At 48.0% G+C, this 27,834-nt stretch overlaps 1 protein-coding gene across 2 annotated transcripts in view; it reads left to right on the top strand.

Annotated features, from left to right (window-relative positions):
- The first annotated feature begins 5,354 nt into the window (after positions 1 to 5,354).
- The window catches only part of CSNK1G1 (casein kinase 1 gamma 1), a 74,175-nt gene continuing 51,695 nt past the window's right edge, over positions 5,355 to 27,834 (top strand). For both annotated transcript variants that reach the window (XM_010227629.2, XM_010227628.2), the window contains exons 1-2: positions 5,355 to 5,478; positions 25,467 to 25,885. In XM_010227629.2, the coding sequence (XP_010225931.1) occupies positions 25,705 to 25,885 (181 nt within the window). In that variant the 5' untranslated portion in view covers positions 5,355 to 5,478; positions 25,467 to 25,704. The remainder of the gene's footprint in view (positions 5,479 to 25,466; positions 25,886 to 27,834) is intronic.

The following is a 27,834-nucleotide window of genomic DNA, read 5'->3' as shown; positions in this document are numbered from 1 at the left end:
TGGGGAAGGTTGACCTGACCATGCCTGGCACAATGACTGTTTGCAAAGGCTTCTGCTGGACCTGAGGAAGGAGGGAGTTTGCTTCTATTCCTGGAACGAATGGGGGAATAGAAAGGTTGCGAGACAGCGTCTGTGCAAGGAGCACGTGTGGCTCATGTAACCTTTTTAAAAAGAACTCCAAAATATGAACAAATGTGAGGTGCTAATAGTGCTCCTCGAGTGTGGTCTAGGAACTGCTTTAGCGGAGGATGCAAGGTGAGCCGTCCTGCATAGAGGCTCTTGAGACCTGCTGTGTTCTGGCTGTTCCTTAATGCCTGGTTTGATAAGATAGAGTTGGAGGCAGGTTCCCATTTTATATGTTCCTCTATCTTAACTCAATGTTTAATAAAGGCACACGTTCCTTTTCAGTCCTTCTCTCTGAACATGCAGCATCCCCAGGCCATTAATCAACACTACTTCGTTGGTAGTCCTCTTTCTCTGGAGGAAGCCTCGTAAGAAGCTCGTTTGCTTTGCTTTGCTGTGAGGTGACCTTCTTTCTCTTTCCCTGCACCTACTTATGCTTTCAAACAAGAGACTAAGCCAGATGGGTCTTTTTCTTAGGTTCAGTTCGGGGTATGGTCACATACCTAGCAGCTTCCTTGCTAACGTGGGTTCTCAGCCCTCCGTAGTCCTTGGCTGGGTTGATCCTACCTTCTTGTGAGATGGTGGGATGAAGCAGATCAGGCAACCCATCCCAGAGAAAATGATAAAATGAGTATTTAAAGCAAGCGTCCGGTGCGATTGCTCTGTTAGCAAACACGTGGTGGGAAAAAGGCCAAGGGGCTTAAGAGCTGTCTTAACGTGGCGGTAGTTTTGAGAAGGAATGCATGTGAAGCCGTGTGGTTTAGGTGGTCCTTCCTTGCTCCTTCCTCACCCTTTTGCACATAACATGCTGCTTAAATTTGGTGAACTCTCTGAATTGCCATGCCAATTTTGCCCCCTCCATCAAGACATTCCTTGTATATTGGCAGGATATATAGAGAAATACTTCACTTTACAAACTCATCTGATAGTTGCTTTTGACCAAGTTGCCTTTTTGGGCTCAGACTTCAGTAGTACAGGGCTCTTGCTGGCTTCCCCACTGCCTCTAAAGGTGCTTTAGATCTCTGGAGTCTTTCATACTGTTAATACCTCTTAAAGTTTGAAAATGTATTAATTTTTTGGGGCAGTTATCTTTGCTATTTTAAGTGTTTCAGACTTTTTTTGGTAACACTTCTGGCTAATTATCTGTATGAGGAGGAGACTGAAGTACTGGGTGGTGGGATGAAGCTGAAGAACATGATGTTTTCCTTGAGACTGTTATGTGGCTCCGTCATTGAGAGAAACGCTGGCTTCCCATAGGGAAGAGAAACCTCTGTATGGGCAGAGATTTAAAATGGTTGAGTATTTCCCTTGGAATAGTACTAGAGCCCAGGAATTATGCCCAAACTGTGTGATGGTGCCGCGCTCTCCTGAGAAGCCTTCCTGGTGCGCCAGAGACAGTCTTCAGAGACCTCATTTCTCCATATGGGCGCAGAACGCCGCGGCTCCCAATGCGCTGACGTGCCCGGCGCGGGAGCCAAGGCTCACAGAGGCCCGTTTGAAGAGCGACTGCGTTGGCTTCTGGAGAGCCGATCCCGACCGTGGACGCGGCTGGACAGACTCCTCATTGTTGGCCTGGGGTGAGCATGGAGCGTCGCGCCGGGCTGCCGCTGTGCTCCTGCGTTTGATGCTGTTCTTACCGTTGTGTGAAGGCTTTGAGGTGCAGAAACGTCCTCTGGGTTGGATTTGTCTTGCTCGTGCTGCATTGCTTTCATTTGGTAACATTATAAGAGCCCCAAGGCTAAATACAGAGTTTTTCTAAGCACTATTCAGAGTTTTGTGCTCCTTTCTGGTAATAAAATAGTAAGATGAAGTGCAAAAAACCTCCAAACTGTCTGCGGACCGGCTTCCCGAGAGAGCTAATAAGGAAGGGCTTTGTAGAGTCATCTTCCCTGCTATGACAGAAGATCCGTCTTCCTCTGGGAGCCAGAAAGTATCTGCAGCCTCTGCCGAAACGAGAGAGCACTCTGTCTGCTGGATCCGTCTCTGGAAATCCCTGCTCTGTTCTGACTGGCACAGATCCCCCCGGCTCCCCGAGGAGATGAAAGATCCGCTTGTGTACTCAAAGGTAGCAAATATTATCTATTCATGAGTTGCCTTCAGGGACACTAGTTTTTACTCTGTTACAACTAAAGCGAGCTCAAAAGCTGGCTTCCCTTCTCATCCCAGCTTTGAAAAATAATGGGGGGAAAAAAAAAACATCTAGCAAAACTTGGAGCTTGTGGTGTGGCCTTTTTCTCTCGCTGACAGCTGGGTAGGGCCTGCGCTGCCTGCGGAGCGCCCTGGTCCATGTGATCGTGTTTATCTGCCTGTGGGCAGCGCGCTGAGACCAGGCCGGGGCCTTTGCCTCGCTAGAGCCGACGATGCAGAGGAGCCTGTCCTGGCTCCAGGTGCTGGGGGCCTCTGCCCGGCTCCCCACGTGCTTCAGATCCCTCCGTTTTTGGCATTCTATAAAATAATTTTTTGCTTTTTTCCCAAGGAAGCCAAAGCGACCTGGGTGATTCCCAATCCTGAATTCCTTGCATGCTAATGTATGACGCCGGGGTCCGAGCAGTTCAACCTGGCACACGTGTCACTAGCCCTAAGGCCTAGCCAGTGCTGTCAAGGGGGCGTCACAGGAAATGGCCAAGTGGCTGGAGGTGCTAATTAACATGCAGAAGCCTAATTATCTGTCAAAAGCTGGAAAATGTCTTTCTTGCTGCTCTTGGTTTCAGACTACTTCCTTCATTCTCATTCCCTCTTGCTGGCACAGCTCTCTCCACCTTCTTCACCTCCTCCCCGAGAAGAGGCACAAGCCCCTTCTGTTCAGCATAAGCTGTACAGCTTTCTGAAAACATAAGACAAAATGGAGCTTGTTACCGTGATAACTTGTGTATCAGCGGGGTTGTCTGCTTATCCGTGCTCGCTGGCCATTGCTGCGAGGGTTGGCTTTCTGTTTCGTGCCATGTTTGCAGCTGAACGAGGTTTCTGGCCTCTCATCTAGGTTGCTCCTCCGATGTGTGCTGCAATCATGAGCCAAGACCTTCTCGTTACGCTGGGGTCCCTCACACTTTGCTTGAGAGATCTTGGGAGCGGACAGGGCTTCCAAACGAGCCCAGTGCCTTTGGTGTCAGAATGCGACGCAGTGAGGAAGCTCCATCCCTCTTGTGAACCTCCAACGCCCTCGCAAGTCTGGGAGTCCCACCTGAGAACTTGCCGTTATGGGAACGCGGGAGGGCCGGGGAGGAGTCCTGTTTGCTGCGGGTTGGAAGGTCTCTTAGCAGGTTGGTTTTCCCAAGCACCATGGAGTTTTCCAGCTTGGCCTTGCCATCAGGAAGTCGCAGGGACTGACGCAGGGTGCGGATTAAGCTGCACCTTGACTCTTCCGTAACGCGCTTGTGTTCTCGCCTTCGAGCAGAACGTGAATAATGTGTAGCTCCTGGCGCCAGGCCTTAACCCTAGCAGAGCTTGAGATGATTTATTTGCTTTTTATTCCTTAAGTAAATAATTGTAATTTAGAGCATATTATAAATAGATTCTTCCGCTTAGCTGCTGTGTTTGCAGATGCCAGTACTTCTTGGAGGTTGTTATTTATATAAACAGAGGTCGTTTTTGACCAAAGTTCCCAAGATGGCATTTCTCTGCAGTGCTTCTCCCCCACTCTCCCAAACTGCGGTGCTGGGGTGTGTTTAAGGTGGAAAAAGAACAAGCTTCTGCAGGCTGAACAGTGCTCAGCGTTTAGGTACGTGAAGTGTCAAGTTGATGGGATGGTCCTTCCGTTCCTTGCCCAGAAGCTCTGTTGGGGCTGCTTGGTCAAGTCAATGAGAAGGTGAATGTAGTTGCTTGTGTGTGGTTTAGCTGGGTGCAAGTTTGGCTGGTTCTTTCTTGCTTTGACCGGGTCAAATAATCTAGTTTTACTCGATGGCAAACTTTGAAATTTTCTTTAATGCTGTAAAAGAAGCCTGATGCAGAGGGGTGTATTCAGCTGCCTGGCGTCTTTCTGTTTTGGAGGGATGAATGTTGCTTAGACCTCGCAAGCTGAAGCCCCAAGTGATGCGTTTTCCTTACCCCAGCATCTGGCTTCCCTCACGGATCGGTGCCGGGTAGTTAAAGGCAAGGATTAATAAGGATGGCTGCTGCGAGCTTGTTTTTGAAGAGCCTTTTGAAGGCTCTTACGCTGCAGCTGAGCAAACCTACAGCTTCTCGCGGGAGGGCATGATGAGCAACGCGGGGAGAGCGTGTGTGACTGGGACTGGCCTAGCAAGAAGCTTATAGAACTACAGGGCAATGGTAGACCCAGATTCCTGCGCGCTTCGGTCAAAGCGGTGACTCTTGGGGATGGGGATTTTGACGCGTCCTGTACTTGCTGTTGGAGAAGGCAGCAAGAAACTCTTCTTGATGCAGAGCACGGGGCTGTGTTTCTCTTCCCCGCCACATGCTTAGGGAAGCAGTGATATCAAAGGGCATTATGGACCCTTAAATTTTTACTTCTGCTGTAAAAAAATGGGAAATTAAGAAGGAAAGCCCTTGCTTAGGGATAGGCTTTGAATGCCCTTAGGCAATCCGAGGCTCCTTATAGAACGTTAGAGTCTGACTTGGTATTTCAGCGCGTCACATAAACCTGTCTTCTAGGTGGCTGCTGGGGCTGCTCAGGTCTTAAATTTGCTTGATTTTTAATTTATTTTGGTTTGAGCAGTCCATACCTCTCCAAAGAGAGTTCAATGGCAAAGTCTTGAATGGAGAATGAAGCAACCAGTATCCAGGTGTGCAGGGCATGGTTGCTTTGCAGAAACACTTGGAAATGGTTTCGTTCAGCCTTGGTGTCGGAGTTATGGAGCACTCCCCCTTAGGAACAGGGGCTTGAGCCCTCTCCTGCCCTACGGGATATTATTTGAGGAGCAGGGAGAAAAGGAGCAAACACAACCCGCCCCCCTGTGCTGCCTCCTGGCCAAAGGGCTGCAGCATCACGGGAGACGTAGGCAGCCCAGGGCTCACTGCACTTGAGAGTTCAGGTTTGGGAACCTGTTTGCCAAGGTGAGGGAGCAGCTTCCTGAAAACACAGCCCAGAAGCACTGAGCAGTTGGAAACATCCATATTTTAAGAAAACACCGTCGTCTTTTGCATGAAAACTTGTGTCTTGATTTGGGGTAAGGAGAAATCCTAGACTTTTCTATAGGAAGAGGTGTTTGGCTCTCTGTAAAGTGTAAAGCAAGAATGGAAGCTGCTGCATTTAGACTTTCTGCTAAGCCTTTTTTCTCTCTTTCTTTCTTTTAAATTGCTACAGGTATGACTGGCTAGCTGCTGTGCTGCTCTGGTGCCCCAGTACTTGCTTACGCTGTGACTTTGGATAACGAAGAGAAGTGAATTACGAAACATATGGTGAGTAGAGTTTGACTCGAGATTCTGGAAGGTCTTGGCATGCAACTCACATTTTCATTCTTTTAATAAAAAATAATAATATAAAGTATATGAGGAGGTGCTATAAAATTCAGTAGCACCTACCCGGAGTACACAAAGCATCCTTGAAGCTTGCGAGAGGATGCTTAAGGATCTGAATGAAAGCTGCTCAATTTCTATTCCCTGTTTCTATTCCAGCATATTAATTTTGTCAGTTCTATGTTGGTTTTGCTTTATTTCTGGTTAAAAACAGAACATTTTTTTCTGGAAACTTAGTGCTGGTTGCATCTGCTGATTGAATTTCCCTAGCTTTAGTTGTAGAAACGTGTGCTGAGAACTGGAAACCAGGGACTGCAAGGATGCCTGCGTGTGTTTTGTGTCTTGAGTAGGGAAATTATTGAAGTTGGTTGGGATATAAAGTAGGGAAGAGGTCCAGAGTCTTTCATGAGGAATTGAAGCACTTCTCTAGAAGTGCTTTATCTTTGTTATGAAATAAGCAGAAAACTAAAAATCAAAGATACTGAGAGAACTGTCTTTGCAGGGCTGAGAGCAAAGGGAGTAACACCCTAGGTGACTGCGGAGTACGTAGGACACTTTACTACTGAAAATAAAAATCTAGCTTAGTTGCTCCAGGATGCTTTGGTGTATTTCTACAAAATAGCCATAGATTCACTGCACGGTAATACGAGATAGAGCTGGACCAGTGGTGACATGTAGAAGATAACTGCCACCAAAGCAGTGGGAGGTGGTTGAAGAGTGAGCTTCTCCCTTCTGTGGGTTGCTGGAGGAAGCTAGTTGCAACCAAAGTCTTAGTGAGTATTTTGGAGGGAAAAACATGAAAGGAGACGGCAGTGAAAGCCTTGGGTGCCTCTGCTGTTCACCGGCTGCACGTTGCGATTGGTCCTGATGAGTGAGTGCTACTGAAAATATCCTTCTGTGCTCGGAGCTTTCTGGTTGTATTAGTCATCCATCAGGCTTCTGGATTATTTAAGTGCTCAAGCTCTCCTCAAAGAGCAGTGCTATCTATTTGTAGAAAAAGTACATAATGTGAAGTGCAATTTCCAGTATATTAGTGTTACGCTGCTTAAGATGTTCTCAGGAATGCTCTGTCTCCTCGTGGGGGGCTTCGCGGTCTGTAACGCCCAGAGAAGAGATCCGTAATCCTGCAGGGCTTCTGGTTTGGGCTTAGGGCTTCAGATGGTGATGTCCTCAGAGTTTCTGCTCAGCCACCAGCTTTCCTCACAACGTGGAGCCTTTAGTTCAGTGGCTCCATTGGCAGGCTCAAGTCCTGATAAATCCCAAGGAAGAGAGGACAGGGACTGAAAAGGTGCTCTGTATTGCTGAAAAAAATTACCTGCTTGACCCAAGTGACCAAAACCATCTTGCAATAGCTTCTCAGCTCCTACTGACTTGATATAAATACGCAGATGCCTAGAGCTGAATTCCAGTCTCCTTTTAACCTGTAATTCTCCTTTCCCTAGCAGAGCTGTTTCCAAAAAATCTTTAGGACAACTACTAGCTATAGCGTGGTGATTATAACACAGCACAGTTTTATTTTCATGGACTTAGAGAATGTGGATCTCTGAGTTTCATCTGTGTGCATCGCAGCAGTAACAGTGTATTTGAACCCTCAAATTAAGCATAGTATTTCATGTAATGCTGGAGATGCATGTGCTGGCAAAATGCTTGTTCCTGCTTACACCGCCTGCTTTTATGTAACTCATTATTTCGGCTCGCCTGTTGCAGATAGTCTGTTTCCTCTAGCAACAGCCACCAGATGTTTAGCTGAACAAGACTCGATTCTTTAAAATTGACCCATGAGAAATGTGTGAAGGCGAACCCGGGGGTGGAACAATTGTATGTCAGCATGATTTCCATTTACTTACTGAAAACCCAGTGCACGTCTGCAGTTTCGTTAGAAGAACCATGGATCCTTTTTTTTTTTTTATTGTACGCCATGAGACCATCTCACAGTTTTTTATTTTATTTTTTTAACGTTTCCATAATTGTACTGTTCTGGGGAGAAAAAGAATCAAGCTGCCTCAGGGATTTGCATTATTTGGGCAATGTGCACTGTGTGGGCCTAGTCTGTCTGGTGGATGTGCTGCCATGCTGATCCTGCTCTGAATTCTGCTTGTCATCTAGGCTTCTTGCCTAACCAGAGGTCTTCTGGGGTCTTGTTTCTTTGGTAGGCTCGTTCTGGGTATTTAATACTTCTGAGACAAGTCAACTGTTGCCTCCACAGGTGGGTAGGAGGCAGAGAGCCTTGTGTGTGTGTTGTAGATCAGGGATCTCCTGAGCACTGTTGCTGGCTTGCAGGCCCTGTCTGAGCCACCAGCTTTATTGGTGACTGTTCTGCATTTCTTCAGCATGCTCTATGTCCAGACAAATCAGAGTAAAGCTGCACTTTCCCTTCCCCCCAGAGTATTTTCCTCCAGGTCCTTAGCACATGCTTTGTGCGGCTGTGATGTAGAGGTGTGTGTACAGGAGGACCAAGCCAGCTCCAAGAGTCTCCTCTTGCCTTGAGGCACAGCCCGACCTTAAGCTCGAAGTACAGAACAAGCAGCAGCTGATGTAGTTAGTGTCTCCAAAAGCATGAACAGGGTGCTCGGTGCAGGTAAGATGCAATAGTTCTTCAGGAATCCAAATGCAGAAAAAGCAGCACAGAAGATCTTCAGGAATTAATTTCACTGGCCTCTGGCTGTGGGCATTGGGGGACGGGTCGCTACTTGAGAATCTGCAATGGCTGTGAGGTGTCAGAGCTCGTAGTATCTGCTTGTTTAGGAGATATGTGGTCTGCAAATAATGCTCACCTAGTACTGAAAGCACTTTGAGGCCCAGTACAGACACTCAGGTTGTCTCCATTAGGTATCTCAAGGCTAAGCCTTTCTTTAGTGCTTTTCCAAAGTTCTCAGTGCCTCCCACAAAATCATGCTGTAGCTCAGGAGGGAGGTAGCTCCAGTCTCCTCGTTTCCCAGCAAGACATGAGGCTGCTATTTGGAGAAGTACCTCCAGCTCCTCTCCCTGTGTCACTGTCCTGCTTTAAGTAATTTTCAAAGTGTGTGGTGATACTTAGAGTAAGCTCTTGCTAAAATGTGCTCGTGACTCATGCGCTCTCTGGCTGCTCCTTGGGTCTTGCTGTAGTCATCTGTTGTCCTCCTTGCACAGTAAGTTGCATTTATTTCTTCTTTAAGCCTATTCTAGATAGCTCTTTCTTAGCGATACCGAAATATTTGGCTTGCCAAATACCTGCCAGTTTTGGAATCAAGTGTTTCCTCTCCTGCTTTCCCCACGACGGGCTGGGGGATGGAGGTTGCACTATATTGTGGTGCTTGGAAAGCACGTTGAGGGTGGGAGACGCCGCTGCAGAACACGCGTTTGGCCTGAGTTCTTAGAAGAATCATAAACGTCCCATTGTCTGCGGCGTTCTTGGCCGTTCGGCGCGCGGAGCTGCAGTATGTAACAACTTGCTGCTGCGCGGGGTGCTACCATCCACCTGTAACTTAACTTTTCCTGGCTCCGAGACTTTCCTTATCTCCTCCGTAAGGGCTCAGCTGGGGAACCACCAGGAAGCTGCTCAATTGCTGAGGTGAGTTGGCTCGCTGGGAGGCCGGGCGAGTGTCAGAGCCCCTGAAATGGAGACCCTGGGAGCGTTTGATGGATGGAGGAGCAGGAACCTGCCTTTCAGGCTAGTTAAATGTGTTCAGCCATCTTTAAAAGTTCTCTGATGTGTAGTGGGCATGAATGTGACTTGTTTTTTTTTCTTTTTCCTGCTAGCCTAAGGGCTGCTCGTTTTTTCTAACTTGCTCTTGTCACGTGCAGCTAGCAGGGGACAGCTAAAGTCTGCCTGAGACCTCAGCTTGCCTTCCCGTGCGCGGGGACCCTGCCAGAGGTGACAGCTGGGACCAGGCAGGGTCAGGAGGAGGTGCAGCCAGGCCCTGCTCCGATTTGCCACGTTTGGGCAATACTAAAGCTCTCCTCCTAATGCCAGCAGCAGCCTCAGGAGTGCTGGACTCTCTGCTCCCTGGTGCTCAAGAAATACTAGGTCTGGCGCATGCTCCTGCGGGCGCAGCGTGCCGGGGGGACGTGGTGCTGTGTTTGAAGCTGTTTTGTACCTGCCAGGTAGGGTGTTGTCCCCAAGCTTCTAGCTGACGAGCCGTGACCTTGACCTGCTGGCTCTGGGGAGGTATCTTTGGGTTGGAGTTGCCCTGGCTTAGCTTAATTTCAGCTTTTTAGCCTGTTTCTGTGTGGCAGCTGGAGTGCGAACGGTGCTCTAGTCTAGACTAACCATGGGCTGCTGCCTCCCTGGGCGTGGGGTGGAGGAGTCTGAACCGGGCTGAGATGTGGAAGCAGCTTTCCAGGCTCCTCAGATGCTTTAGAGTTTCTGTGGAGCCACTCGGGGATTCACCTGAAGCTGATGTGAAAAGTGGCCTCAAACCATTTCTGGGGTAAACTGATGGCTGCTTGAGAGAGGTTGTCTCACTGTTTGTTACCCTTGGGTCATGAGAAACCTGAGGCTCCATTGCTTCACTCCTCAGGTTTTTTATTCTTCCAGAGCTTCAGCGCTTGGAGCTTATTGAGTATTAAGCGTGGCATCGTGTATCCGAGCTACTATCGTGTGACTTGGGCAAGTTGCTTTACAGAAAACGAACCTCTTAAAAATATATGTAATAAAGGTCGCTCCGTTGCGCATTGGTAGTGGAGCGCTCCATTCGGAAGAACGGTTCCTGGGCTTCCGACATCTCGTTTCTCCAATTTCCTTTGGTGTGAGAGGTCCCAGGCTGTGCTGTGCCCTATGTACCCCGCGGAAGAGGAGCAGATAGAGCGGGAAGGCACTATCCTGCTTTCTGACAGGCAACCATAAGCAGTTTTTACTGGTGAACACACAGTTGCTGTCCTCCTCCTCTGCCTCGAGCAGCAGAGGGGATTTGCAATGTGGTGATAAGTCACTCTGCTAAAGAGCAAAGTGACTAATGAAGCTAATGAAGCCAGGTTCTCTGGGGGGTTATAGCAGCTGTCTGACATCTGGTTAGGCTTTGCAGACGTGTCCAGGCAATGATCAATCCCTCCTTTAAGTGGGTTTTTGCCTTCTCTCTGTTTTATGGAGCCATCTTACCTCCATGTGCAGTTTTGTCTGGTAATCCTGAGGCAGTTCGAGCAGAGGAATGGTGGTTAAATCTGTGTAAACCAGTTTACACAGATTTGGAAAGAAATTGAACAAGCCCATATAGGGTGGGAAAAGAAAAAAACACATTTTTTTTTTTGCATACACCACCTTGGGTCACTAAACACAGTGTGTGTCCCTGACTGCTCCACTCTGTTTCCTGTGCTCCGTGGTCGTGGCTGGATATCTGCTCCCGGCCACTGAAGATGGGATATTGTCCACGTGGGCCTCTCTTCTCCTCTCTGTGTAGGCTTTTTCCCACGTGCTCATTGCACCCGCGCTTTCGCTGCCTGAGTTTCTTCTTCAAAACCCCACGTGTCCCGTACCGTGTGCCACCTGCAGTTTCTCATGATTTGACTGAGAAAGCTAAGCTGTAAATGGCTCTGCATTTTTCCTTACATATGGTGATTCAGAGTGATACTTTGTAGCTGAAAATGGAAAAATTTCTAGGTTTCAAAGCACAAAGGATGACTTAAAAGTGTGTGATCTGCAGGCACATAGTGGGCCTTATGTACAAACACTATCAAAATAGGCTGTTCCGCCCGTGCAGAAAGGTTCTGTAGCCACCTCATTCCCATGTGGCAGAACTGCAGGCAGGAGGACTGGGCTGCTCTTATCAGCTTTCCCAAGGTTGTGCCTTTTGGATAAACAGGAATAGATACTGTAATGAAGACGGCTGTTTTCAAAATAGAGTTTAAAGGTGGTGCCTAATCAGGCAGCTTCAACACTGGGCATCTGGCTTGTTTCTTTAACTGAAGACTTGGGGATGGGATAGGATATAATACTTATATTTTTCTTTTTTTGCGGGAGGCCTTGCAACTTCCATCGTGTCCCCAGCCCAGAGTAGCACCGTAGATCTGTGACAGTTCTAATGGCCATTACACTATTCTTTTTAATGGCAGGGGACAGGAGAGGAGAGAAAATGGGTACATTTTAGAGTTTTAGATCATGATCTTAGAGCTAATAGGCTGCAATAAGGTGTTTTCTCCATCTTATATTCAGCAAAAATGCTGCTTATAAAGATCTATGTGAAGAAATCTGCCAGCAGCTAGTCAAAGGCCATGTGTTGCAGGGCAAAGCAATGTTGTTACCTGCATGTGCTTTCCTCGTCTAGAGAACCCTGCCAATACCAGTTCTGCATCTCTTCTTAATGTGAAAAGACAAACTACATAAGCACCTAGAGCAGGAGAGGTTGGAACCAGCAGCTTTCTAGAGTCTTGGTCGCTTCTCCTTCCTAGCAACATGGGGACTGGAATGGCTGCGAGTCGCTCGAGGCCGATGGTCTCCACTTCACAAGGTGGAGCCTGGAGGAGCGAAGCGTCAAACGGGCACGAAAGCCCTGCAGGCCGATACCGAAAGGGGAAGTGACTTGGGATCATCTAGTTTTAATTTCCAGTTTAAAAGTCAAACGTTCTAAGGCAGACATGCCTTGTAGTCAAAGTATTTTTCCGAAATGCATCTACTTTTTCTCTCCAGCTCCAAGGGAACCAGTACCTTCCTCTCGTAGCTGTGTCTTCCTTACTTCCAGGGTATGTTGGCTTCAGCTTCTCCCCATTACTAATGTACCAGGAGCCAAAAATTGTCATTTTATCTCTTTACACCAAATTCTCTTGGTGCTTCCTGCCCTGCTTCTTGCTTCTGCTCTGCTTCTTGAGTCATCTTCGTGCTTCTCCCTGCAGTGTTGCAGGCTGGAGCGTTAGAGAGTGGGGAAGAGAGCAGCACAGAGCCCTTCCTGCGTTCGCTCAGGGTTTCCACGTGTTTATGTGGTTACCCCTGTTTGGGCATCAAAGGATCACGGGGCCTTTCTAGGCAGTTTTGCACGGGGTAGCTGTTCTGCTTCGACCATCAAAACGCTCCTCAGCTTTCCCTGAGGGCCTAGTCCTGCTCGCTGTTATGACTAATAATCTTGTTCCTGACGAAAGACTCTGAATCTAACTGCTCAAAAATACCCTCTCTTCCTTCTTCTAGTTTGCTTATTTAAGTCTTTTGTCTTAAAATTGGTGGCATTCTTCCTCTTTTTTTATAATCCCCTATCGTTTCATCTGTTTCCGTCCTTCCTTAAGTTTTCTTAGGCACTTAGTAGCCAACTTTAGGTTAAAATACCTGCCTGATGCTCACTCTGACAGGTTATATTGGTAACCCCACAATGTTCCCTGTCGTGTTATTGGTCTTCATATATGAAAACCTAACAGCAAAGCTAGCTTGTACCACGTGCTTTTGGAGGAAAGTTGTACCTGTCAGGGCATCCTGGGGTATGTCATGGAAGTTATAAATCATGTTTTGATGATTGTATATCCAGTATCTAAGAAGACAAGATGAATATCTAATAAGTGCTGAAGCTTTTCCTGCCTGTAGGAATGAGTGATGCTCCTCTCCCGTGTGGTTCGTTGGGGTTTCGTTGCGTAGTTGAGCTTGCACCTCCTCGTTTCTTTCAGTGACGGTGTGAGGGTCTCTTTCCTCTGGCTTTATTGTGAATTTTTGATATTTAAGCTTTGAAATTTTGGACTAATGGGACTAAACTGTGGGAGCAGGTTCAGGACATTGCAAGACAGGGATATGGACAAGTAATGCCAACAGAGAAGCTCAGTTGCTTTAGGAAATGGAGCAAAGTGTTGGTCTTTTTGCTAACTGTGTAGGACTAAGCTTCACCCTCGTTCATACTTGCTGGTATTTATCGTTTTAATGGTGTGTGCCTTGCCTTTCCTTCCTAATAGACTGCAGGAGCAAAAGTGGGTGGAAGATTTGTTTGTTTTGGCATAATCCCCGCTTTACATGGGCATGTCTCCAGTTTACAGCAAACAGAAGAGCCAGGCCGTGAACTGTGCAAAGTCCTGAGCAGCAGGGTAAGAGGACAAGATGGCTTGTAAAATTACCTCTCTTGGAAACAGAGAAATCTTTTCAGCTAAATTCCCATGCTAATGTACTAAACCTGGGGTTTCTTTAACTTTATTTCTTGGGGTGTCATCACAGGCTTTTTTCTATTCAGATAGAAATTAATCACTGAAAACCAAACGGGCAAAAGTAATTAGAGCTTTTCACAAAAAGAACTGTACTTTGTACGTAATTGCAGGAACATGAATCCTAAATTAAAGGCATCAAGCCACATAATAGGTTGGAGTGATGTGAGAAAAGCTGGAGGAGATGCTGTGCTCTGAGCTGGCTGAGAACTAATGACAGGTTTGTGCAAGGGACACAAGGGCTTGGCTATCTGTTTTCATATGTTGTCCTCTTCGTAGAGCCGTGTACAGTGTTTGCACCAGGTCCTTCACGTCTATATGAGAAGATACTCACTTTTCTAATCGTATTTCCAGAAGTAACCTGTCTTCCTTCTTCGAAGCTCTGTTTTTCTCGGAGCGGTGTTGTCTTAGGCTGATGTTGCTCTCGGGTTGTGTCGGCGCAGCCGCTTCCGCGTGCGGGCGCTGCTCGAAACCAGCCGTGCCGCGGGTGGGCGCGCGCTGGCGTCGCTTCCATGTGGCAGCTCGGCTCCGGGGACGCGTCGGCACCCGGCGGGGACCTGCCGTGGAGGGTCTCAGTGACTTCAGCAGAGATTCTCTGCTGCCATCGAAGAACTTAAATCTGAGTAGGTGTGGCCAGAAGGACAGGAAGTCCTTGGTATCTCTTTCTGGCTATTGGTGTTGTCTCTTCTCGTGAAGGCAGGAGGCTGTCTGCATAGTCCATCTCCTCCCTCCGTGCATCTTGCGCCATGAGTGTGCACATGGAAATGGTTGCTTTCCATCACTATGGACTGTGTGGACGTTGACATTAGATATAAAATATGAAAATATAACTTCTCAGTGGGCATTCCCCCTTGGCGCAACGACAGCAAGAGCATCCCGGTCTTTGCAGCCCTGATTTGTGAACCCGCCTTCAGGATGACAAAGTGGGCCGAGAAAGGATGGTGCCGTCTCCTGCTTAATCCTCTGCAAGTTCCACGTTGTACGGGCACTGTGTGCTTCAGAAAAGGGGAGAAACTTCACCAACGTGACAGCACAGGAAGGCAAACGCTGTTGGCTGAACGGGTGCAGTCACAGGAGGCTGCTGGAGCCCATGCCAAGGCCGTCTTTGCGAGCAACCTGGGAGTATTTCTCGCTCGGTCTTGACCCATCCATGCCACACGGACAGGTATGTTGGGCTGTTTCATGTCAGGTACGGAAGCCTGGACATGTTCCCTCTCCTCGTGCCACACTCGCTGCTCACTGTGTCGTGCAAACCTCGTCATGACACCCGTGTAAGTGGCTTTATAAAGGATGTGTCATGAGAGGCACAGGTACGGAACAGGATTGACAGTCACGGGATGACGCTGGATAATAAACATGGAGAAAACTGAAATACCCTTCCTGTGTTTAATGTTCTTAAAGTTCATTGCCAACCTGCATCCTCTAGACTTAAAAACTATCCAACCAAACCAAAAAAAAAAAAAAGGCAAGGTAACCTTCAAATATTAAAAAAAAAAAAAAAAAATCCTTTTTTTTTTAATTATCTACCTGGTTCTCTGGACCTTGCATGGAGTCTGCTTGGTGCTCCGTTGTGCACTGGTGACTTGGGCTGCTTCCTTGCCTTATTGAGGAAGTAACTAGGTGCAAATATTTACTTTCTGTGAACATATGCAACTGCCTGGCTGTTTATCTTGGTATGATTATGTGTAATTACCGTGCCGAGGAAGTGCAGGGTTTTATGGAGCCGACAGCGTTTGTGTAGGTGTAGCCGATGGTGGCCGCTCGCAGCAGGGGATGGGACCAGTGACCAAACCCGGACCTTGCACTGGGGAGGAGGCGGCAGCAGAGCTACCAACGCGCCTGCGGCCGGGACATTGGCTGCGCGAAAGGGCCAGGGCCGCTCCGCAAGACGGGCGCGGAGCTCCTAAGCATCCTCTAGCCCCTTTTCCAGGAGGTATTTTGCTTTGCACGTTGTTCTTGGCTGCTTCCAATAGATTCCCTGGGTTGGTCTTTTTGGGCTGTAACTTGTTTCAGAAGGCTGCTCTGTTGGGAGCCCTGGAAAAGGAGATCTTCAGCTTCATTGGCTGCGGAAAAGAGAATCTTTCTTTATAGGTGCTGGGGATGCTGACCCATCGGATAGTGTTTTGGGAGGTTCTTTCTTTGTCTTCCTTAACTCTAGGGGCGTAGCACAGCTGCAGAGACGACTTCACGGAGCTCGTAACCCCTAACCCTAAGGAAGGGGACTGGGAGCAGGTCGCAGGCTGCTGGGGTAGCAGTGCCCTAAATACTAAGCCCTAATGGCCATAATAACTGTTCCTGGAGGTAACGAAAGTCTGAAAAAGAGACGGACTACCAAGATCTCCAGTCACCTTCATCTTTGCCAGCCTGCTTGGTACTAGAGACTCTTTTTTAGGTGAGCAAAATCAGCCAAAACCCTCCCTTACAAAAAGAAGGAGGTGGATGTGGGTCAGGTGATGGCAAACAAGGAGCTGGCCGAGAGCTGCTGCCTCTTTTTCGGTAGCCGCTTTAGGATTTGTTTGCCTACGCTTTAGGAGCACGTTCGTAGGCCCAGGCTAGGAGTATTGCTCGCTTCCTCTTCTGGCCCCTTGTGCTCTTTAATGTGTTTACTTAGTTGTGAGGCTCCTCAGCCCTTTAAAGGCTGTTCAACAGCACCAGGACTCCAATAACCAGCGCGTTAAAAGCTTGGGAAGATTTTCCTCTGTCTTCTGGTCTTGCATAGGTTTCTCTTTGAAAGAAGTTTAGTTGCAAACATATATATATATGTGCGTGTGTGTGTGCGTGCATATATATATATATGTAGCTCACCTGACATATATAAATAAAATTTATTTAGAGAAATATTTTTATATATTGCAGATGAGTTCCTGCCAAATGTCTAATTGTCGAGGTGGCAGCACAGTCTCTTCCTCTGCCCTGTGGCTGCCTGAAAAGGCAACATCTTCAAGTAAGGAGGGAGGGGAGGTCAGGCATTAAAAACAAAAGCCACATGCATTGAATCATACATATCAAGTTGACCTGCATTTCCTCTTTCCTACACCCCTCATCTCTGTTTTCGGTGTCGGTACTCGTGAATTTTTTCGGGATGCTGGTCTTCCAGCTGAGCATCCCCTCCTTCCGCATGTTTCCCAGTGATCGAGCAGCTCTCTGGAGGAATTTCCAGCAAGGAGCAACGAGGAAACAGGGATCAAGCAAAACGCCTGCTGGGCAGCGCTGAGTCTGGGGTAGCAGCACCAGCACATGGCAGGGTTGTCTCCCCTGCCGGGCTCTGTGGCCTTTGCCTGCCCGTGCGGTTCTCGGCCTTTAGCTTCCTAGGCTGCAATGCAAGCCAACAGGTCAAGATAAAGAGGACCACCGTCGCTATCATCGTGTTTTACATTGAGAAGACACGGTGTGTGCTCTCCTCCTTTGTAGCAGGCTTTGGATCTCTGCAGCTCCGTCCCGGGCATCTCCTTTTCCGCGTGCTGCTAGTGAGCACCATCGCGTGGCTCTGCTTCACCTCATTGCAGAGGCTGAGATTTAGCATCTCTGCCTCGGGATCGGACTGGAAGTGTCTGAAGCCCTTCCTGAGGGCCGGCGTGAGCATCAGCAGAGCTTCATTGCCCGTTTGATCTGTGGGAACCAGGAGGTTGCCTTCTCCTCCTACACCTTTTGGGGCACCTTGGCCTTGGTTGTGTTGGAGGGAAGGGGGCTGTTTTTCTCCAGCAGTCACGAGCCCAGCCCAGGACCTCTTGTGTCTGGGGGTCTGGAGCCCCCTCTTTCAAGGGGTTGTTGAGGAGAACGCACAGCTCAATCCCATGTCATTACTGTTCATACACTCCCCTGCTGCCAGGTGGCACTAACATGGGCTTGTTCTTGCACAGGGGGACACCTGAGGAGCAGCTGTGCTCATTTTGGTGCGGAGCTGAGTCAGAATAGGCTTTATGCACGGATAAAACAGACTTGCTGAGGTGGCTCTGCGTTAAGTTTTGCTATACACCTACAGAAGTGAGTTGCTTCCCCTGATCAAGCATGTGCCTGCAGAGCTTGAGCCATTTGATCCCTTCTTGACAAGGAATTTGTCCATCCATGACACCAGAAGATGCAAACTGCCTCCATCAAGCACTATGTGCCATCCAAGCACCAGAGTTTGCCTTGTGGATTATAGCTTGAAGATGCACGTGGCTGTTGAGACAACCTCTTCAGTGTTTTGGTTTTTTTCCCCTTTTTCAAATTCCTTGCCTGAAAGGAAGGAATGGAGTGGGAATACCTGATACTTCAGAGATGAAAAAACTTTTCTGTGGTACGTGGACACTGGTGAAAAGACTATCTGCAGCGATCTTGTCCTACACCAGGTCTGCTGCAGACCCTTCAGTGCTGTCAGGCTTTTCCCCCCTTGTTTCCTCCGAGCATCTCCATAAATCTCTTCCTCATGGCACCTCATCTTGCACAGCCTTACTCGGCCTCTTTTTACAAGCAGACAGGATCTAGACTTGATGCTTTCACCCGTCTTTGAGGAGCCCTTCAAACGCTGGGCTTCAAAGCCAGGGTGGTCACAGCAACGTGAAGATGCAGCTCTCCGATTTTGCTGTGTGACAGTTGCCTCCGAGGACGGCAGGAGCCTGGGGCCGCGGTGCTGGGGCTGGCCTTGCTCGCACGGCTGCGTGTGGGTCGAACACCTGCGTTTCTCAGGGCTGCTCTCGCCACCAAAGCGGGATTTGACGGTCTGCCAGGTTTGTTTTTGCAGGGGGATGTGTGTCTGACTTCTGCAACGAGCCACAGAACATAGACCTGACCGGAGCTGGCAGTTGCCTTTCAGTCTTTTTCCCTCCTCTTAGTGCTGAAAAAAAATACAGTGCAGATCACTGTTTCATTAGGGGATTTTTAATTTAAGTAACCGTTCATTTAGCTGCTCCAGCATAATGCAGCTCTCATAAAGTGCGGTAATCCTCTGCTCTTCTGGCAGCTTATGGTCTGTAGAGCGTTTTCATATATAGCCATATGTATACGTGGCTGCTTTAGCACTTCGTGACCTCAGTCCTGCTTAAACTTGAGCAGGGAAGAATGAATGAATCCAGCTCGTCTCACAAAACCCACTTCCCTTAAATGGTCCTTTTTAATTTAACTGATTTTATTTGGAAGAACTAACTATTTCCTTCATAGCATCCTAGGCTTAACCATTGAAGTTGTCCAGGGGGTTTTGAGAACCTAGCTCGGGGGAGAACTTGCGTGATGGTTGCTCGGACCTTCCCGATACGCGTGGGAGATGAAGGACGCCCTTTGCATAGAAGAACTACATGAGTGCAGGGTCAACGTAATAGTTGTGCAGGTCCACAAAGAATGAATGTGAGTGTAGCAGTTCACAACTTGTCTATCCCTCGTCCTTTCCACCGACTTAGACATATAAAATACACTTAGTACTTGCCTCACCCTAAGATGCTCCTGTTTGCAAAGTGCCGTACAAAACCAGCTCCATAAGCTGAAGATAAGTTGCCAGATGAAACAGAGAAACAGAAGCAATGCTGAATTTTTGAGAGGCACCTGTAGCCTTTAATGTTAGAAAGAACCTTCTAAGTATGGGGCATCAGATGTGGCGTAGTCCCACCAACCTTAGTCTACAGACAACTTGGATGTTGCTACCAGCTTTAAACTGCAGTGGAGAAAACTGACCTCCTTTTTTTTTCAGCTTTTCTGCTGTTTTTCGCAACATGGAGGATGTTAAAAGCAGGTCAGGCTAGTGCTATTTGGGAAAGTGCAGATAAATGCAGATCTCTTTGGTAATGGGTATGTAGAAGTACTGCTGACATACAGTCAGATAGTAGACTTATAATAAGGACCTTACTGGGGGAGACCCTCTAGGTAACCGGAAAGCTCTGGACTGGGAGAAGAAAAGCCAAAAAATAAGTATATTTTTAATGACTCTAGAGAGCGATGACAGATAGTTATGACTTTGCAGTCATAGTGCTAGCTTGTGTGAATGGCCAAGCAGGACCACCTTCCAGATGAGGCCAAGACGGGGTTGGAGATTATCTGTTAACTTTCTGCTTAGTAGCAGCTCTCAAAAAAATGTTTCCACTTTGCAGTTGGTGGACACAGGCTGGCCCCAGAGTGCAAGGTTTCCTTATCTCAGCTAAGTATAGGAGGAGCGTGGGCATCTGGGGAGCTGTTAATGTCACAGTGAAGGGTAGGATGCACAAAGCCAGCTTTTTCCTCTGAACTTCAGGGTGTCAGGTAATAAAAGGAATTAGGAAATGCTGGGAACTTGAGGGAACATCTCATATATCCTGATTTTGAAGTAATCATCGTCATCATAGTAGCCTGCCAAGTGTTTGCAGATGGTTTTCTAGCACGTGTCCTGATTCCTCATGAATCAAAACCACACGTAGACCTGGATCAGGTCTGCTTGTTTGATCTGAGGAAGGGGGTGTTCACTTGCAATATTTGTCTCTATTATCTGAAATTGTGTTCCCAAACTGTGCTGACAGCTCTGGATCTTATTTTGGCAAGGTCTCCAGAGCATCTCAAGCAGGTCAAAGAAATCTTTCAGTGCAAGGGAAGCAAGCCTTTTCTTTGAAGGCTAAGAGTACCCATCCCTCAACTCACACCAGTCCCTGGTTTGCATTATCCTTTACTACTATTGCTCTCCAACTGAAGACTTAATTGGGAAAACGGGAAGATTACGAGCAGTGTCACAGTGGTTTGTAACTATCACGCTTCAGTTTTGATGCTAGAGGTGAGGCAGTAATTGAGATTTTGATTCTTAAGTGTTTGGACATGTAGGATACTGTCTGAGTTAGCTGCTTAAAGCACAGCGCGCTCAACAACTCCCTTTCAAGCCCGGATCTCTTATTAAATAACTGGTCCTAAGTCTTAAAGCATGTTTTAGTGAAACAAATACTGGAATCGACCTGAGTCACCATTAGGCAAATATCTTCCTGCAGCTTCGTTCCAGTGCAAGTACCTCTCGGCAGCGATCTTGCTGAGTGGGTGGAAAGGTAGGAAGGAAAATCGTTATGAAAAAGTTTGTATCGTGGCAGGAAATAGAGTCCTAGTGTTCCGAGTAGTCTTTAAATATTAATGTGACAGACTTCAAATTACAATCTCGGCTTCGTTCTTCTCCACTTCTTTTCCAAAACCAAGCACTTTTTCTTCGTTGGTCCTTCAAAGCCAGGTCTGATGCCATATTTACTACACTCAGATTTTTGGATAGTGGCAATCAAGAGCAATAGAGTAAAAAACCCCAAAGAAAATGCTGTGCAGTTTGGTGCAGCCTGGCGCCTGGGATCTGCTCATGGCACTTGCCGTAACGAGGAGGTTATCAAACACGGCATTCATGGCTTCTTGCTGATCTGAATTCCTGTTTGCTGCAAAAGGCTTTCAGCGAAGAGCGAGGCTGCAGAGTGTTCTCCAGCTGTCAGGTGCGACCTTTCCATCCTTCCCCCTGGGGAAGCCCTACACAAATCACAGGAGCAGGGAGGAAGGATGGGGGCGTCGTGGCTCATAAACGTTAAAAATGTGCTGCACCAGCTAGATAATGGGTGATGGAGCTCAGCCTACTCATGTGTCCGAGAAGAACCAAGTTGCTTGTCCCATCCAAGACGTGGTGAGCAAGATGCTTTAAGTATCAGACAGTGGTGTGTGTCTGCTGTCCAACCTGACAAATCTTGGCACGCCTGCCTTGAGGTGAGACTCAAATCTGGGTGGGGAAGAAGGCAGTAAGTTGTATCAAGGCTCAGAAGAACCCTTGAAGGAATGATGTAGTCGGCCTCAGCATGGGGTGCCCTGCACCCGCCAGCTGAAGCCTGAGGTCAGCTCTGCTATTGGGAGCTGTTTGGGCCATGCCGAGCTGTGGGCCTGCACCCCTTGGTGGCTCTCAGCTCTGTTGTGGTGTCATGGCGGGTAACGCTCCATGCCGGTGCCGTCTCTTGCCAACGGCCAGCCGGCACGTTGGGAAGATCCCACCTAGGCGTTGGGAGCCGCAGCAGCAGAGCTGCCTAGTTCTGCCCTGCTGGCCGTGGGCCGGTGTGGCAGGACGGGCACGTGGAGGGTTACATGGATTTTGGTAGCCCGCAGCAGATGATGTGAATCGTAGCGAGTTCTCTGTCCATGCCGTCTCCGGATAATCAAGCTGTCTTCAAATCCTTTCCTATGGTTTTAGTTTATATTGGCTTTCCTTGGTTTCTCTTTCAGCTAACATGCAGCTGTTATCAGAATTTCAAGATAAGCAAGAAAAAACCTTAAAGATCTATCTGCAGCTCTACCAAAACATTGACATTCCTCTTAACTTTACTGTTTTACAGTCGTTTGCCTCTTCCCTTTGGGCTTTTTGACCTGCCTTTGGACAGTCTATCACACTGGGATCTCCTGAGCCCACAAAACCTGCTGTCCTCTTTGTCTCTCGAATTGCTTTGCACTGTTTTCCAGCAGTAAAGAGGCTACAGGTCCAAAGGAGCTTAGCAGAACTTGCTACTGTGTTTTCAAAGTGGCAGCCTTCAAGGGCTTGTTGCTTCAGTCTCACTGCAATTTTACTCCCATTTTCAGTGGTAGGTTCATAGCTTCTGGAAAGGAACACTTTCTGGGAGAGGGGAAAAAAAAAAGAGTAGAATTGCAAATAGAATTGCATTTGTAGCCCCTTTATGTTGCATATAACCGGTGTTACCGCTCTTGCTGGAGGTGTTTTTGTTACCCTTCTTTGAGGTCTGTAGCTGTTCCTCGCAGATTGTCCCTCTCAATGAAAATGGGTTTTGGCCGCAGGAAAAACTCCTCCCTTCTGGCTTTGATGGGGTCTGCAGTATTTCCCAAAGTGTTACTTCTTCATTCATGCGACTCCTCTTTTCTACTCATCCTTTCCTAGTGATCTAGCTCAGCCCTAGACACACACCTTCATCATCCTCGCACATATGGCTTCCTTTCAGAAAGACGAATGATTCAATGACTTGGCCAATTTTTTTTTTTCCTTCTCCTCCTTCCAAGTCCTCTCCCGGAATATGTTGTGATGGGATCTAGCCAAAGTGGCTTTCTGCTATCTCTAGGGCATCCGTGGTTGCTGCTGCGGGCTAAGCTAGCAGCTCACTCGGGGCAAGTTGTCCCTGCTCAGTGTCGCCCTGCAAGCAGAGCGCACGCGGAGCAGATACTACCAGCTGCTCCCCACGCAACCCGCTTTAAGGAACGGCACAAACTCACCCTGTCCCACTGAATGCTGCCACTGAAGGCGTGTTGGAGAGATCTGTGATGAAGAACCAGTTTGTCCAGTTCACCTGTAATGGATACTTCCTGCTAATCCGTATTCAGATTTAGCTATTAAAGCTTGAATTACTTGTGTTGAAGGTACAAGTAAGGCTTGCTAATAGTAGCCATGGAGTTTCCTGTACCTGGACAGCCCCAGCTCTTCGGTACCGGGTAGGTGGGCAGTTCGGAGCTGCCCAGTCCCACATGAACACTACACGCGGCCGCTTCTGCGCTTGCATAGCCAGCCCTGTGGCGCCCGCGCGGGACACATCTCGGACCTGTTGTGGGTGCTGTGGAAGGGCTGTATGGCGGCTTCTGTAGGGATCCACCTCTGTGTCGCAAGAAATCAGCTGCTTTCTCCCTGTGGAAAGGAGGACTGCCCGGTAACGGAGCATCTCGTGGATTACGAGCTGCACAGCCCCAGCTGGACTCCTGGCGTTAGTGCACACACACGGCTGAATGTGGGAGCGTTTTGGTGGGGTTGTCGCGTCACAGGAAGCTGCTTTACTCGGTTATTAGCTCCTCTTCTTTACTCGGTTATTAGCTCCTCTTTTGTGGTGTTTCCAATCTTCCTAACGTCCTGCGGGAAGACAGGTGTCCTTCCAGTGAAGATGGAGCCCATTCAGACTCTTCCATACTCCCTGATGTGGTCTATAACCAGTGATCTATAAACCAGAGCATTGAAAGGTAGTTCCCCACTGCCGCTGTTCAAGTTGTGCAGTTCTTTGCTTAATCCTTGCTTTTTCTTTTTTTGGCTGTGTGATTTCTGAAAAATAATCTAGGCAGGATGCTCAAGGAGAGCTAAACCGTGTCCTCTTTTGTGCGTATGTTCAGAGATGCAAGAGGAAGTGGATAGGAAATGTTGGAATTGTGCTAAGAAAACTCGTTCCTGTTCAGAAACTTGAATTTTACCTGGCGGCGACAGGCGTGTTCTGGATCTGTCACGAAGGATTCCTGCCTTGTCTGCAGATGACTCGGATCAAAACAAAAATGTCTAGAAACGAGTGTAGCACATCCGGGAGATGAGGGAAAGCGTGCTCGTATTTCAAAAGAGTTAATGCTCTTGCTGCATGCTGGTGACTTGCGGACACATAGTAATTTGGGTTTATTTTTGGCCTTTGGAGGGCTGGAAGTAGGCAGGGTAGCTTCACCATGTCGTGAAGCAACTAACCCCCCTTCTAAATTGCTTGGAAAAAGGAGCCAGCGTCTGAACCCCCATAAACGCAGTCGTGTTCGGGGTGTCCCCGCTAGCGCTTGGCTGGCCATGTCCTTCCACAGCCAATCTAGTTTAGCTGGTTCCAGCTGGCACTTTTCTGCTGATTTTGGAGGTATTTGCCTAACTTCCAGGCAAGCGTCGACAATTTTAGCTGTAGCCCTCTGCATGAAAGCAGGACACAAACTCTTTCTAAAGTCACTCCAGCCCTCTCTGCTCACATCAGGAAAACCCCACGTCTACGCGGGAGTGCAAAAGGCCTGGGATATGGGGGTGTTGCCAGGTAGGTGTGCTCCAGTTGTAGATTCTTGCTTGTGTCATGACCACCAGCACATCCCCGTCTGCTGTCCAACCCCAGCTGTGCTCATCCCCTGTACAAAACACGCTGCACCCTCCCCGTCTGCCTGTTGCCTTGGGTGTGAGGAGAAGCTCATCCACCCCATCTTCAGGACCTCCTGACCATCACGTTGCCTGTTGCACTAGAGGCTCCAGGCTTTCATGCTTGAAGCTACCTTGGCCACAGGAGTGTCGAGGTGGATCACCTGGCTGCCCCAGAGACCCCGGGCAAGTTTACACCTTGGGATGCACCTCATGGCAAGGTGTCCATCTGTGAGTTCCCTGCGCTGGTAGAGCCAGGACGGCCCGGGTCCGTGCAGCACCAGCTGGGCCATCTGGCTGTGGGGATCGACAAGCATCTGTGTCCTGTCATCTTTTGACAGAATGAATGCGCTGGTGGTCATTAGATGCACCAGTGTGCTCTCTGGAGTAGACTGGAGATGCCAGCCCCAGGGATATAATGAAGACAAGTCCGGGCATGTGAGGAAGGAGGTGTCCTGCAGATTCTCCTGGAGATCTGTCAGGTTTTTCTTTGCCAGTTGTGAATTAGGGCTGCTGGAAGAGATCTTGGCCTTTGGCTGTCTTGCCTTAACTCTGTTAAGTTTTGAAGATGCAAAGCTAGGTAAGATGGGACTTTTTGTACAGTAGATGCATGTAATTTAAGTGCTTCAGGATTTTCTTCTCTTTCATTTGCCGCTTTGTATCTGTCTGGCTTTTGTGTAACACTTTATGAATACCTGAAGAGGGAAAACAAACTCTGTGCTTCACAGTGGCTTTAATGATGGAGCATGTTCCTCTTGCCTTGTTTCCACCTGAGATCCTGGTGTAATTGAAGTTGTTTTCATTAGGACTAATGCCATGCCTGCTAACTCTAATAGGAAGCAGTGGATGGGCCATCATTTATTTCTCTTTGTGATGTTGAGGCTTTTTATCAGAAAACTGCTAGGAGATCTGTAAAGTTAATACATTAGCTGTTAACTTCTTTGGGACCTAAATAGCTCCGGAAGATCCTGGAAGTTTGCCACGTTGTACATTTCTCTCTTGGTATTTTAAAGTAATGATTTTTGATTTCACATATCCTTTTTCTTCTCCCCAGGTAAGAAACCGAAAGCAACTCGCCTTTATTGAGTTCTCAAGAACATAATTGACCACTTGGTACATTATGAAGATGCATTAGGAAACTGGATATGGTGCCAAAAGAACTCCACACGTTTCCATGACTCTCTTGGACCCTGACTCAGATATTTTTGGATATATATTTCTCTTCTAAGAAGAAGAGTGCATCCTCCAAGTGCTCTCTGCCAGCTCACTGGCAGAGATCTTGTGCTAAGATCATGGACCATTCTAACAGGGAAAAGGATGAAAGGCAGCGCACGACGAAGGGGATGCCGGGCAGGAGCGGGCACGGTACTCGGCCGTCGAGTTCATCTGCATCTTCTGGTGTTCTTATGGTGGGACCCAACTTCAGAGTGGGCAAGAAGATTGGGTGTGGGAACTTTGGAGAACTCAGACTAGGTAAGAAGCAACTGTTTCAATGGCCTGGTGTTCGGGCTAGCGTTTCAGCACTGGAATATAAGCTCCTAAAATCTTCCTGCGGTTTAAGAAGTCCATGTTTTGTCCTGTTTCCCAAGGGTTGAGGCACCTTACCTGCAGCTCCTGACTTGGAAAATGTAACTGTTAACGTTGTTTTTATTTGCATAAAGCCAAAGCGAGTAGAGCGGAGTGGCCAGAGATGCAAAATCTGACCAACTCCAACAATGAAGCCTTGTTCTCTCCTCAACGCTGACTGTCTTGCCTAAGGTGAAAGAGCTTCCCAGCTGTCTGGATTGCTAAATCCTTCTCTCAGTTTCTTGTTCATAAGTTAGGACGCCCTGTTCAAGCAATGGGCTAGGCCGTATCCCAGCGCTCAGCCCCATCTTCACCCTTCCACGTCTGTCGCTACCCTCTGTGCCCTAATTTCTGCCCCCTCACCCACTGCCCGGTCTGTCCCCCGCGTTTGACTCACTGCCTCAGAGCAGGATGAGCTGCCGGGCCATCTGGCTGCTGCCTCCCGGCCGCTGAACCGTCCCGACAGCCTTTGCTTTTTTATTTTTCCTCTTGGTCCGTTGGTCTCCCAACAGCGCGGCTTGCAGCTGGGGGCCCAGGCAGATGGCTCTGCGGGCTGCCTCGCGTTGGGCTCGTAAGTCACCCTGAACAAAGGATGTGTTCATGGTGCGGTGGGTTGGTTTTGTTTAATGAGGAGGCGAAAGCAGACAGCGTTTTTGATTATATGCCTCTGTGCTCTCAATGTGGGGCTTGGGGTCTTTTTTTCAGTCAGAAGGGGCAGTTCCTGGCCCTCAGACCTGTCTAAAACCAGTTGCGTTTCTGTTCTTTGTGCTGCACACAGTGGATTGCTGTGCCACCTGGAAGGGCCATAGGCAGGTGGGCCGATGCAAACAACTTTTGCCTACTCAGAACTGAATTTAAGAAGAAAAGATAACAGCTAAATCAACTGGGAAATTGCTCCAGGTAACCTGCCAACAAGGAGTTACAGCTACCAGCAGACGCTTTGTAGATTCTTGCTCAAAATATCTATATATGCCTACATTTTGTTCTAAGGTTTGGCTAATGTCCCTATAGGATAGGACACATCTATGTATTATAAAGAGTAACCAAGTTGCTTATATTTTTTGCGCAGTAAATTGATCGTTTTGATTTCAAAAAGGGATTAGAGAATAGCCGGAGTGCAGCTGATGTTGCAAAGGAGGAGAAAGCGAGACGAGTGACCAGAATCCTCAATTTCCCAAATATGAACCAAAGCACATGGACTTATTGGCGCCTGAAGATGAGGTGGTTTGGATCCTCCTAGTAACATAACACATATAATTCAGTTGCGTTTTCCAGTGAAACACCCCAAAGAATTATGCCTTAAAGGGAGAGGGCCCCCAAATGCAAATGTTGCATTTGCAACATTTGCAAATGTTTGCAAGAATTACAAGTTTGCAAATGTTGCACAGCTGCAACTCTGTGGCCAAGGCCGCTGAAGTGCTTTGCATTTTGTGTTGGATCCCTCCAGGTAAATAGCTCGTGCTTTTATTCAGCTGGTGTCCAAATTCTCATCTTGTTCCTGGGGTCCTGCTTTTCCACCTTTCTCAAAGTTTTAGCAGTTTGGAGACTCAAATATCAGATTTCTAACAAACATATTGTTTCAAAGCACAGATTTTAAACACGGGGGTGCGATTCTGCGCTTGCTTAACCGAGCAATTCCGTTTTAGCTATTGAAGGAGACTCACTGTTAATAACAGCACGTAATTCTGGGTACGTTACCACGGTCGGTGTTTTGCTAGAGGCCGGTGGCCGACTACGCTGCGACTCGCTGTGCTTGGGCAAAGGGCCTGGCGCACTGAGAGTGGGAATTAAACACCAGGCCCTCAAGCTGGAACCTTGCTTGAAGTTCTCAGCCCTTTTGCTAGGCATTATAGCTT

The sequence above is a fragment of the Tinamus guttatus genome, unplaced genomic scaffold (genome assembly GCF_059628265.1).
Source record: "Tinamus guttatus ecotype Peru unplaced genomic scaffold, ASM5962826v1 Tinamus_guttatus_pri_ptg000942l, whole genome shotgun sequence".
Lineage (NCBI taxonomy): Eukaryota > Metazoa > Chordata > Aves > Tinamiformes > Tinamidae > Tinamus > Tinamus guttatus.
The sequence above is the reverse complement of the archived record's forward strand: the minus strand, read 5'-3'. Positions and strand labels throughout refer to the sequence as shown.